The 12714-nt window shown below is 46.5% G+C and overlaps 2 protein-coding genes across 3 annotated transcripts; both read right to left on the bottom strand.

Annotated features, from left to right (window-relative positions):
• Positions 1 to 3097: 3097 nt before the first annotated feature.
• Positions 3098 to 7881, bottom strand: LOC144721978 (molybdopterin synthase catalytic subunit-like). Its single transcript, XM_078599994.1, has 4 exons — positions 7761 to 7881; positions 6232 to 6385; positions 5690 to 5813; positions 3098 to 3588 (listed from the first exon to the last, which is right to left on the bottom strand). The coding sequence occupies exons 1-4, from the start codon at positions 7879 to 7881 to the stop codon at positions 3460 to 3462; spliced, it is 528 nt and encodes a 175-aa protein (XP_078456120.1). The 3' UTR covers positions 3098 to 3459.
• Positions 7882 to 8469: 588 nt separating this feature from the next.
• Positions 8470 to 11584, bottom strand: LOC144721979 (molybdopterin synthase sulfur carrier subunit-like). Of its 2 annotated transcripts, none has more exons than XM_078599995.1 (3): positions 11489 to 11584; positions 9543 to 9664; positions 8470 to 8602 (listed from the first exon to the last, which is right to left on the bottom strand). In XM_078599995.1, the coding sequence occupies exons 1-3, from the start codon at positions 11501 to 11503 to the stop codon at positions 8476 to 8478; spliced, it is 264 nt and encodes an 87-aa protein (XP_078456121.1). In that variant the 5' UTR covers positions 11504 to 11584; the 3' UTR covers positions 8470 to 8475. The 2 variants fall into 2 exon arrangements, with proteins under 2 accessions (XP_078456121.1, XP_078456122.1); XM_078599996.1 differs by lacking the exon at positions 11489 to 11584 and adding an exon at positions 11066 to 11421.
• Between the last annotated feature and the right edge of the window lie 1130 nt (positions 11585 to 12714).

The following is a 12714-nucleotide window of genomic DNA, read 5'->3' as shown; positions in this document are numbered from 1 at the left end:
TTGTGAAGTTGATGGGTTTCTCTCGTAATTGACATCGTTAATTGTTGGCTTGATCATGGCTGGTGACGACGAAGATGAATTGATCATGGCTGATGATTATGTATCATCACATTATCTTCCGAGCCGCACAAGACGGCCGCACGTCAAATTGTGCCTGTTTATCCATCGGGTAAGTCCCTAATAGCAACACAACCTGGTACTAAAATGTAGTTCTATATGGATCATCGTTACAAGAGTTATTGTCACTTTCCTCCCCGCTGCAGACAGACGGGACTAATGCATTAATGCCTTCCACCTTAGTTGGAAAGCGATACAAACCCCAGGAACCGCCCGCGAATCGCAATGAGTGGTGCACCTTCTTCTGGATAAAATGTGCTATTGCATCTGATGAACGCCTTATAGCAGGGGTGTCCAAACCTTTTGCAAAGAGGGCCACATTTGATAAAGTGAAGATGCCCGGGGGCCAATAGTTCCTTTTGACATTTTTTAAACCACAAAAGTTACGTGAAAATACACACTGTTATAAAACAATTTTCATTGTCACAATTACCTTTATTTTTCAAATGACAATGTAAGCAAATAAACTGTGACCAGCCCATCCCCACCCAGCCCCACCCCACCCAGCCCCACCTCACCCTCCCCACCCAGCCTCTCCCCACCCAGCCCCTCCCCACTCTCCCCTCTCCACCCAGCCCCACCCTCCCCACCCAGCCCCTCCCCATCCAGCCCCTCCCCACCCAGCCCCTCCCAGCCCATCCCCACCCTCCCCACCCAGCCCCTCCCCACCCAGCCCCTCCCTCCCCACCAAGCCCCTCCCTGCACGACGGACACAATAATCCCCTGTGGGCTGGTGTAACCAGGAGGTTCCTACCAGTATAACAACGCGCTCAGTATAAACACTGACCGCACGCTCATCACTCACAAAAAAGTGCCGTTCACACTCAGCATGTACCGTCAACACTTCGTCCATCAGTCATAGGTGAAAGGTGTCTGGTGAGCGGTGTGGGTGATCATTGGTGAGGTGAGTGATGGAAAATGTGGGGGTCTCCCCGACCCTCTGCTCATGATAATTCAGGGCGGTCCTGCTCTTTGGTTCTTTCGGTAAAGTCACGTAGGAATCAAATAAAACCAAAGATTATGGATCCCTGCAGTCACGAAAACTTCAAATATAGATTGGCCTTTATGCTGGTGAGCGAGCCTCGAGATAAATCTGCACGGCCACTCCCTGTTCACCTTGCGGTGAATGTGCGACACGGATGCCCTTTGATTCCTATACTATTTATTTAAAGAGCTTAGATCTCCGGTCTCGTCGACAGTATGTCGCGGTAAATTCTATTAGCGAGCAACTATGAAGGCCGCCACTGTGCACGAGGGGGTGGGCGACCAACCCCACACTCGACCACCTTTGTCACCCCAGTGCCGATGATTACGCACCGCACCAAGAACTCGCTTTCGGCTGAGTCAACTTCCTCCGCACGAAAAGACAAAAGGCCCAAAAGAACTCGGCCCCCACCACCTTCTCACCGCGAACGCAAACATTTTGTCCGATACTCGTCATCGTGGCCGGTGGGTTACCGGTTCATTGCCACGAGGGGGCACTACGAGCGGCGTCGGCCTCGATCTCACACACTGTGCAAGTCAGTCCTCCAAACGTTGACAGTGCCCCACGTAAGATGTGTATCTATCTGCTTGTGAGAGAATTGGTTTGAATTCTCATGACACTGTATACAGGCTAGAAAGCTGAAACTTAGCACAAACGCAATCAAATCTACGCTTATATAAATCCCAAAAATTTGAAAACAAATTAATTAGCCAAAAAAAACTTGGGATTGTTGTTACTTTTAGGATTTGAATCTAGGTCTACCACCAAGTGCTCTTTGCTGATGTCCAGTTAGACCATACAGTCCCATTTCCACCCCCCTCATGTTTCTAAAACGTAACTTTCCTATATATTTGGCATTTCAAAACTGTAAAAAGCACGTACGACCAGACAAAAATACCAAAATTGTCTATTCATGTACGTCTTCTAAAAAAAAAATCTAGCTTAAATGCCATCATGCGCTTCCTTTATTAAGTGCTGTGTAATGACACACTTATACGAAAAAATGTACCGAGTTTTTCGTAGAGAAGGGGCATGTAGTTTTAGCTAGAATTTTTCTTTCTTATACACACATTCTTAACCCATCATTAGCCATGTTCCCCTCTGCAATGTGAGTCAAGGTGTAGGCATCCTGGTTGCCATAGTTCCCATGTTACAAATAACCTTGCTGACCTGCATACCAGGCCATCACAAGGCTTCTGAACACTACCACGGGGGGCCTGCCATTAAATAGGGGCCCTCCAAGTTACTCATCGACTATTTCCCTCTGACCTCCGATCTGTCACATGAGTTTACCTCCTATGAGTGAAGCCCTCAGCTCCCCTAAATCACTTGGGCCATTCTCCCTCACTGGCCCCATCCTACAAGGTAACGCTCATTAACGCGAGAGTTCAACAAAGGCAAATATTTTCTGTTCACTGCCAAGAATGCTTCAGCTGCCTCTACAGGCATCTAGGGCAATGGCCTCAAATGAATGCACCAAGGACACTCATTGAACTTCTACCCTGATAACGATTCTCACCCTGAACTTGGGACTTACAAATTTGGCTTGGGCAGGTGGGTTCAATGTGACGTGAGCTTACATAAATATGTCCATGCTGGCCAGACATTGGGGACCGCAGCTTAATTGCTAAACCCACCCAATCAGCAGAGTTAAATAATAAAATGCTCTGCATCTGGTAGCCTTTTCGTTTGAACTTCAATGTAATAATCATCCAAGCAGGTCATGAGCTGGGACCACCCCACTTGCACAACCACAAGAAAAGTGGTGTTTTGTCATTGCCACTTGGAATTGAGATTTCCCATGCTGTGGGCCACAGAATTTAGCTGTCAGAGGCATTTAGATCTGCACACAGTGACCTCACCAAGCAATTGGTACGTGGCTGTACGAAGAGGGTAGGATGAGGGCATTACACTTTATCTTGCAATGAACCTCATGAAACAATGTTTATACCGTATACTCAACCGAACACAAATAAACAATATTTTAAACACATACATTGTGCATAATTTATTATCTATATTGTACCTCCCACTCAGCACACCTCGGGATTAAGACAGCTTAACCCTTAAGACTCTGAGCAGCCAGGTTAGATATGACCACCAGATCAATTACACAATTGAGCCAACAATCAAGAAACAAATGCTGAGTTAGTAGTGTGTGTCTCATTCCATTTAGGCACTATATATAAATTCAAGTTGCATTATACTGCTGGTGTAATCTATCTTGCATCCTTACCAAGTAATCTCCAGTGAGGCCAGGAAAATGTCCAACTGTTAATAACTAAAAACGCAATTATTATTACTGTATATTTAAAATGAACTTAGAATCACGATCATGTTAATACTGCGTTATGAGTTCACGAGGACGTGTCAACTGCATCTTCAGAGTCTCGTACATTCGTGCCGCATTCGTGTTTTCCCTGTTTTTCGGTCCAAGTGCATTCCTTATTCTCCCTCCAGGAGTACTCGTTGGTGTCATACACCTCCTGCAGATCCAAACACAACACCTTGTAAATCCACACGCAGAATTGCCCCTTAAATCGACAGAGTGGTAAACTTTAACTCTTCTAGATTTGAAGCTTTCGTGACTGCAAGGATTCATACCCTTAGGTTTTTTCGGTAAAGTCACGTAGGTAAAAAATAAAATTAAAAATTAATAAAAGTAACAATAGAAATAAAATAAAATAATAAATCACGACGTTTCGGAGACAACACAAGTCTCCGTCATCAGGTGGGACCGTCACAGCTAACTTGATGCAGTAATTTTCGCTGTGACGGTCCCACCTGATGACGGAGACTTGTGTTGCCTCCGAAACGTCGTGATTTATTATTTTATTTCTATTATTACTTTTATTAATTTTTTATTTTATTTTTACCTACGTGACTTTACCCAAAAAACCTAAGAGTATTTAACTCTTCTCACGCAAACTGCCAAGGGTTCCAAAAGCTTGACATCATAAGCTTGAGTAGAACATTGAAACTTTTAAAAATCAAATACAAATGACTGCATGTTTAGAGTTCGATTTAAAGCTTTCGTGACTGCCGGGATTCATCTTCTTGGTTCTTTCGGTAAAGTCACGTAGAATTGAAATAATAAAATAATAAAAATAAAACATAATAAAATAATTCTCACGACGTTTCGGCCACAACGCAAGTAGCTGTCCTCAGGTGGAGAACAGGTCTGTCGAGGAGACTCTTGTCTCTTCGACATACCTGTTCTCCTCGACAGACCTATTCTCCACCTGAGGACGGCTACTTGCGTTGTGGCCGAAACGTCGTGAGAATTATTTGATTATGTTTTATTTTTATTATTTTATTATTTCAATTCTGCGTGACTTTACCGAAAGAACCGAGAAGATGCATGTTTACAGTTTTTACTCAAGGCAAATCTTTATCCAGTAAATCTATTCACTAATTTTGTGAAAGCTTTTATTATTTGAATAGCACATCATCATTATGTACAAATGATCTCATATTTGTTGAGGTTGTATTGCTAAGTGGCAATGAAGTGAACACGCAAAAGTATTGTAATACTCAGGAAAAATCACTGTTTGATAGATGTATGGGGAGCAATCATCAACAGCTTCTTCATCAGTTGGGTTACACAAATAAGAAGAAAATACTAGGCCCAGTCGGCCTAGGGGAGACCCAGGACCAGGTCAGATATTCGTCATCATTTTAACCGTAGCCAGGATCATAGCACAATCGATCGTTTTTATTTATTTTAGATTGTCCTTTTAGCAATAAAATCGCCTCAAAGCGCCGCGACAGATATTTTATAAATTAAGGAATAGTAATTAAAATAATAGTGTACAAAACTACTTTAAAATAAACAGTTAACATAATGCAATCACTTGTCACTAAAAATTTATATTTTATAATCCTACGATAAAAAACAGGAACAGCAACATCTGACGGTGCTGTACAATAAGATCACAATGAATAAACAAATACAGGTAGTCCCCAACTAACGATGGTCTGACTTACGATATATCGATCTTACGATGGCGATAGCGATTTGACAAAATTGTAAAATATTTTACAGTTCGCACGGCAGGCAAACGCAGCAGCGTACGAGGTACGATACTGTACGTTGGGATGCTGCCGGAATGTACGCATCTCCCGCCTTGTGTGGTGATGCCTCTCACTCTCACCAGCGGTCGACAGAGTTAAGTTGTCACGGTGTTAGCGCGTGTATTTTTTTCTGTTTTATGTTTTTCAAAGCCCAATTTTAGTGAAAAAGCATGTATTGTAATTAATAAATACATACAGTATATAGTTTATACAGTACGGTACTGTAAATTGCTCTGTTTTGCTAAATTATCACCATTCTTTAAGACTCCTGGGTAGGCTAGGCCATTTTCGACTCACGATATTTTCGACTTACGATGGGGTCGTCGTAACGCATCTCCATCGTAAGTCGGGGACTACCTGTACATAATACAGTGTGCTTACCACTACAGCATTCGTCCACCGATGATTGAGTAACTCATAATTGACCTCACAGGTCTGCTGCCCTAATGTTCACAGCGACTCAACGGAGAGACAGCAGATTGGTTTCATTCTGAGAGAACAGCTCCCACTCACCTTCTTCCATATGGGTACTGTGGCCTTGAGGCTGTCGATGCAGTAGCTGACGGCATCGAGAGAGTCTCGGCGATGCGGGGATGACACGGCGATTACCACGCTCGCTTCCTCCACCGGCACCACACTGCACAAAACCAAATGTATGCCTGTTGAACTTATGTTGCGCCGTACATAGCCAAATGTCCTATGTACGGCAATGCAGACTGTCAGTCAAAGTGCTGTTAAGTGGGCACCGATTAAGAAAGGCACAGCGGCACACGCCGGGGTGGTGTAGCCGGACCCAGGCCTACCTACCTTTAACGCGCAAGTTTAGATGCTCGCACACTGTACTAGGCTACTCATTTAAGGCAGAGTAGAGCTAGGAGAGGCCCAGGACAAGTTCTGATACCGCTTACCATTTCTGTTGGCCATTGCGCCAACGCTCCCCACCACGTACATGCGTGAGAGCGTCTTGAGATGCTTTTGCATTTAGACACAACACGAATGTGCATTGTTGTTGACGTTGATAGAAAAACAACGGGTGATTGGTTGCGCTTGCGAACCCGAGCCGGTGAGCCACTGCGATGTGCTCCAACGCAGGCCACTGGCGGCGCATCGCTGCGCACACCTTGCGCATCTCCGCAATCGCCATGGACTCGTAGGCCTCGTACTCCAGCCGCACCACTCTCCTCGCCTCGAAGCTGTCGCGTGTCATGCCTGCATTCATCACAGCGTCCCCGACCCCGTTTATCGCAACGGCAACGGCAGGCAGGCGTCAATAAGCGCATGCGAGTGACACATTTGAGAATGAAGCACATGAAGGAACAAACGAACGAGGTGTCTAGTTCTCCAATGGGTTTTCCGTGTTGTACCGTGCAGTTGTTTGGCATGATGTCCGACGTTTTTCTCCACGTGCTGGGAGCTTCTTCAGGAGCTGAATTGGAACCTCATGCGCAACAAAACCAGGCACAAGCCGAAAACCCATCGGAGAGCTACACAGCGCAACCGGGAAGACCCACGCAGACGCGAGACGCCTTGCTTCATTTCCAAAATAAAATGTTTTGAGGCTGTTTGCCAGAATGGCACTTTTGGACAAATGTTTCACAGCAGCAGGTGACTCTCAAAATACTTCTTAGACATCACCTTCCAGAGCCCTTCTCCGGCACAGGGTGCTGCACTGCAAGCTGTGAGTTTGAAATGGAAATTTGTTTGGCGTGTGACACGACTACGATGATGATAGTACAATGAAACATGCGAATTTGGGGAAAAAGAGTAAAGTGCAAAACTGTACAGAATAATAACGTGTCGTATCTGTGGATACGCACAGTCTGCCAAGACAGCAAACTCGTATTGTGTACTGATTTGTAGCCATATGAACATTGACCCCCCCCCCATTGTTATTCATTGTCACAATTTTGGGTTGCAATTTTATTCAATTATATTTTGTTTTAATCATCTATTTTTTTATTTTTACAAATAAAAATTCTGTCTCGCTTGTAAGTCTGTGAGCTCCGGTCATGTATAATGCCACATTTACATATAATTTGCATGAAATTGTAAATAATAATTAATGTTCATTCACACGATTCGATGTGTGGACATATCGTGGGAGCGAGAATGTCTACTGATCGTGATCACGGCATTATGTCACAAGACGAATCTGTTCCAGCCTCTCTCAGAGCAGTGCATTACCCCATGCTAGAGAATGACCCATACAAGGAGATAACATACCTACTTCTGAGATCCCATTAAGAGACTGCTTTCTACACAGTAGGGAGTGATACTTTCCAAACCGCCATACTACACAGATAAATGTTTGTCACATGACAGTCAAACTGACAGTTTTAATCCTCCAGAGCTGAAATGTATACAACATATGATGTTGGAGTTTATTTGTGCAGAGATTGGTCACTGGCCCAAGACCATCTACTCTCTACACAAGAGAACCCGGTTTAATCACAGGCAGCTGCCTGGAGTCGAGCCCAGGATCTCAACAGTGCCAGCTCCACACTCTTGAGCCACATGGCTACCTCGGCATGCCTATAGACTTGTGTCACTGTAAGTGCTGCCTGCTGCAGCGTGTCCGACTTGCCGATGAAGAGGGACACGGCCCCACAGCACGGGGCGGTAACGGCCGCCACTGCCTCCTCCACGCTCAGCTTGTGATGCGACAGTGTCACCACATCCCTCTGACGGCTTGCAGCATCCACCATGGCCTGCGCGCAAACACCGTACCTGTCAGACACTGTCGGTGTAGCAACTGCAGTTCACAACTGTAATATCCTTAACAACTGCATAGGTTGACGCAGTTGTGCTGTTTGGCCCTCCGATGTGTTTTCGGGTTGTGCTGAGAATTTATCGGCCAGATATGCGACGTTTTGCTCCACGTGCTGGGAGATTCAGGAGCTGAGGAGGCTAATACAGCGTTGTTGTGGAGAATTATGGGGGAAAGCATATTTAAACTGAACTCTGTTCTCTCTAAATAAAATGATTTTGTCCATTCGCCTCTTAGCTTGAAAATATTAGCGTGGAGAGTAAATAGACCGATGTACAAAAAATATTGTTTTATACGTGAAGACATATATGAACAATTTTAGAATGTTAGGAGTTGATATTTTCAAGTGTATAAACACATCTGGAGGATGCGCTCTGAGAAAATGGATCGATGAAATGAGTTTGTGTGCAGGTGCTCGGTGGATTATTACCACACAGGATAGTGAGAGGTGGTGGTGGTGGCTTGGGGGAGCGGATTGACCACGGCTGATAATGATGATGATGTCTGTATCGTTATCGCTGCTCACCTGCCGCTAGCCGCCGCTCAGCGGGGGCACGAGAGCCACCTCCTGGCCTGGCTCAAGAAGAAGCTCTTCGTCACCCAAGGAGACGTACTGCTCCCCAACGGCGAGGACCAGGTTCTGCTCAATCACTCGAAGGCTGCGGGCAAAGTATGGACATGGCAACAAGAAAATGTGAATCTCTGACAACGGCCTGCCATCATTGACTGCTGGTCACTTGATTCCTCATGCCTTACTGAGAATAAACATTCCTATTGTTTTATTGGGTCTTGGTTGCGGTCGTTAGGACATTTAAAAAAATGTGTTATTCTTATTAGGCCCCATGGTGTAAAGTTCAGTCTCCAACCTTTATCCACGATATCTCTCTGGCCTTTATATGTATGTGCTATGAACAAGGACGATTGCCTGAAACGTCACCTCTAATATATGTTTCCTTTAAATTCAGTGTTATTGTTTCCTGTGGTGAACCCACTTCTCATGGTGAAGGTGTAGAATGAGTATCATCAACCCATCACAACTGAATAATTATTCAGGCCCGTCAACACTGCACCACCTCTGAAAAATAAAAGTGTAGTGTTCCCAGTAGTTTCCTGTTTACATGTTTTAAACATAAATATACATGTTGCAAACTGGTTTGTGACAATGTAATGTTCCATTGACTTCTGACGTGAAGTGCATCTAAATTAAGATGATCAAATCATGCCACAACGATGTAGATTAACCACAGATTAATTCAACTAAATCAGATCGAATAATTTGATGTTTGCTGATAAAAACAGAGGTCTGGTAAAACATCTCACTAGGAACCAGGTCAGATGGCGGTCCGTGGCTGATGTAATGATCACGATGACAAGCGCGTCTGAGTGGACGTCCACCAATGAGGTGGGGTGATTACATTGGCTTGTGCGGAGATGTGAGGTGGATTATTAAATCGCAGGATCGTGAGAGATGAGATGTCGATGGCTGGCTTTGGGAGGCCTTCATCCGGCAGCGGATTAATCATGGCTAATGAGGATGATATTTTAATACAATTTTAAAATACTGGAAACATGTAAATGAGCCAAAGGGCCTCTTTGAACCTTGGATGGTGAGACACGATCTCCAGCCAGAGCTGCTGGGACGTGAGCTGCCTCGGCACAGTGAGGACCTCCCTCCTCGTCTCTGCCAGCTCGGCGCTCTTCGCAAAGTACAGCACCGTGATCTGGCCAGGGGAGGACACAGACGAACATTCACTGCCACCGCAGGGTCCCAATATCGCCGCCATCATCAGATGCTGCTGCTGTGTATGCTGATCGTGCCTCGTCATATGGAGTTTGTTTCTGTTTCTCCCATGTCCCTGTCTCTCCCATGTCCCTGTCTCTCCCATGTCCCTGTCTCTCCCATGTCCCTGTCTCTCCCATGTCCCTGTCTCTCCCATGTCCCTGTCTCTCCCATGTCCCTGTCTCTCCCATGTCCCTGTTTCTCCCATGTCCCTGTTTCTCCCATGTCCCTGTTTCTCCCATGTCCCTGTCTCTCCCATGTCCCTGTTTCTCCCATGTCCCTGTCTCTCCCATGTCCCTGTTTCTCCCATGTCCCTGTTTCTCCCATGTCCCTGTCTCTCCCATGTCCCTGTCTCTCCCATGTCCCTGTCTCTCCCATGTCCCTGTCTCTCCCATGTCCCTGTTTCTCCCATGTCCCTGTCTCTCCCATGTCCCTGTCTCTCCCATGTCCCTGTTTCTCCCATGTCCCTGTCTCTCCCATGTCCCTGTTTCTCCCATGTCCCTGTCTCTCCCATGTCCCTGTCTCTCCCATGTCCCTGTCTCTCCCATGTCCCTGTCTCCAGCTTTCACTTTCTGCGCTCTGCTTTTGTACGTGCATGTCTAAATGACTATCGCAGTGTGCGTCCTGTATGTTGTTGAACTTCTTTCGCGCCGTACGTAGCCAACCGTCCTAATAATGGGAGATGCGTAGCCAACCCTGTATCTGCGTCTCCACGTCTCTCTAAGGTACATGTATTTCCGTGTCTAAAGCACTATGCCCGTCTCTCCCAATGTCTCCCAGTGCCACTCTCCGTGCCTTTAGGGCCCCCACCACTCCAACCTTGTCCGGAGTGCGCAGCGCAACACGGTGAGCCCGGCGACCCGAGTTCGATTCCTGCTCACGGCCAACACCAAGTGACGATGCACGGAATGGGTCCTGGGCCTCCCCTAGGTCGACTCGGCCTCAAATGAGTACCTGGCTCGGTGTTGTAAACAATGACACTGGTGAGAGGCGTGGTTGCTGGCCACCCACCCCCTGGTGTGCCGTGCAGGCCTTCATTGTTGCTCGCTAACAGCACTTGCCCCTACAGTCTGTTGAAGGCTATATAACCTTGGCCAAAAAGTGCCATGCTAGGTGCACTTTGAGGCCACGTGAAGTGTCGAAGAGTCCGCTGGCAGGTGACGGGACAGACCCATGTGCCATGGGAAGACGGAGATGCCTGTGGCAGATTGCACCAACTTTGCCTCCCCCAATGTGCCAACCCTCTGCGCTCCGCTCCTTACTGTGAGCGTCGCCCCTCTGTCCCCCGCTATTGTTGGAGGGCGACTGCCTCCAACTCCCCCCCGCAGCATCCCACACAAACCTCCTCCTCCTCCTCCAGGGGTCGATCTTGACACCGCTGGTACCAGTCATCGGCAAGTCCAATCTGCTCCACGGAATCATTCTGTATACCCCACATCAGCCCGTCTCTTCTCCAGCCCGTGCCGCGCCCGTTTCGTCGCGTAAAGTAGAGCAATGAGTGTGGGCTACATGACCCAGCCAGCGCAGCCTTGCCGGCTGGAGTAGCTCACTGACGGAACTGTGTCCAGCTCCTCGCACAATCCAGCCTGGTGGAACCCAGGGATGGATCGCAGGCAGGGCCAGCCTGAAATGTGTCAAACCGGCGCAAAATGTTCCTTTGGAGGGCTGCACGTTTCGCGAGCATAGAGAAGGGAGGGCCATAGCCGTGGCCGTGACGAACCCGGTGCTTTTGTACGAGCAGGTAACTCACAACTCACACACTGACCTGCACCGCAGTCATTCACGTGGATATCCGGACCGCCGTGTTCACCCGACAACACGTGGCATGTCACTTCCACTTCCCACGCACCACGTGACCACAATTGCCTCTGTCTACCACAGGGGCCCCTCTGAGTTCTCGTCACATCCCAAAGAACGATCGAGTGCACATGGAACTTTTTGGGCCAACGTTGGGCAAACCGCATGTCAACTTTGGCGCAACGTTGCGTGTTTACTGGGAATGTGTTTCGTGAAAACGCAGAGCGTATTGCATTCACTGCCCACGGGGGCTTCAGACCAACGATTGGGTTTAGCTTGCTGGCCCGTGCAATGATCACATTGTACCAGCAGGTGGTAGCTTAGACCGACTAATGTTGCTTATGAACAAAATATCTCCAATACACAACTACGGTAATGTCTTCATCATGGGACCTCCTTTGCCAGTACCAAAATATGAGAATAGGTTTTCCCCTTTTTTTCTGGTAACAGGTCCCATGATGTAGCTGCTCACCCCGAGCTCTCATTACTCTGATAGTGCTTGCCTTTGTGATGTACGCCTTTTGGCGTCTTCTGGTCTAACACCGTTTTAAGACTAGGCTCAAAAGAAAGCTGCCTCTGGCGTGGACCAATCAGTTTCAGAGTACGTTTTTTGTTTGCATTCTAACCACAAGTATATGTGCTTAATGCACACACGAATCCTTGTAAAAGGTTTCAGTTTGGTGTATTAACATCCTAACACCTGCTTTGTTGCGAGAGAAAAAAGGGAAAACCTATTCTCATACGGTAATGTCTATCTGACTGTTCTGGCCAATGAAAGGTAAAAAATATAAAAACAAAATAGAGGCCTGCAACAGTTTTCAAGGCTGTACGTGCAGGCTGCGTGCCATAGCCTGAGATTGCTCAGAGCACCAGCAAGAGATTGTTATTGTCCAAACGCAGTTTCCATCCAACGTTCATGATTGTTTAAAGTTTGTTTTGTTTAACCAGGAGGTGAGAAATCAAGAGACCAGTAGTCTCATTTGTAAGAGTGACCTGGGTCACCAAATTACAAAACTAAATAAAGTAGCAGCAATGGAGAAAATAGAAAAAAGAGCATTCGCAAATATTGCACTAATATAAATCATTGTTAAATAATAAATTCCCTGTAGTATAAATCGGTTCAGGTAGATACATTTCTGACTGATCCTAGTACAGTTAGAATTAAGTTGCAGAAACGTGAACGCGCTACAGGGT

Source organism: Lampetra planeri, chromosome 13 (assembly GCF_965212315.1).
Source record: "Lampetra planeri chromosome 13, kcLamPlan1.2.h2, whole genome shotgun sequence".
Lineage (NCBI taxonomy): Eukaryota > Metazoa > Chordata > Hyperoartia > Petromyzontiformes > Petromyzontidae > Lampetra > Lampetra planeri.
This window is presented reverse-complemented; position numbering and strand designations above follow the sequence as displayed.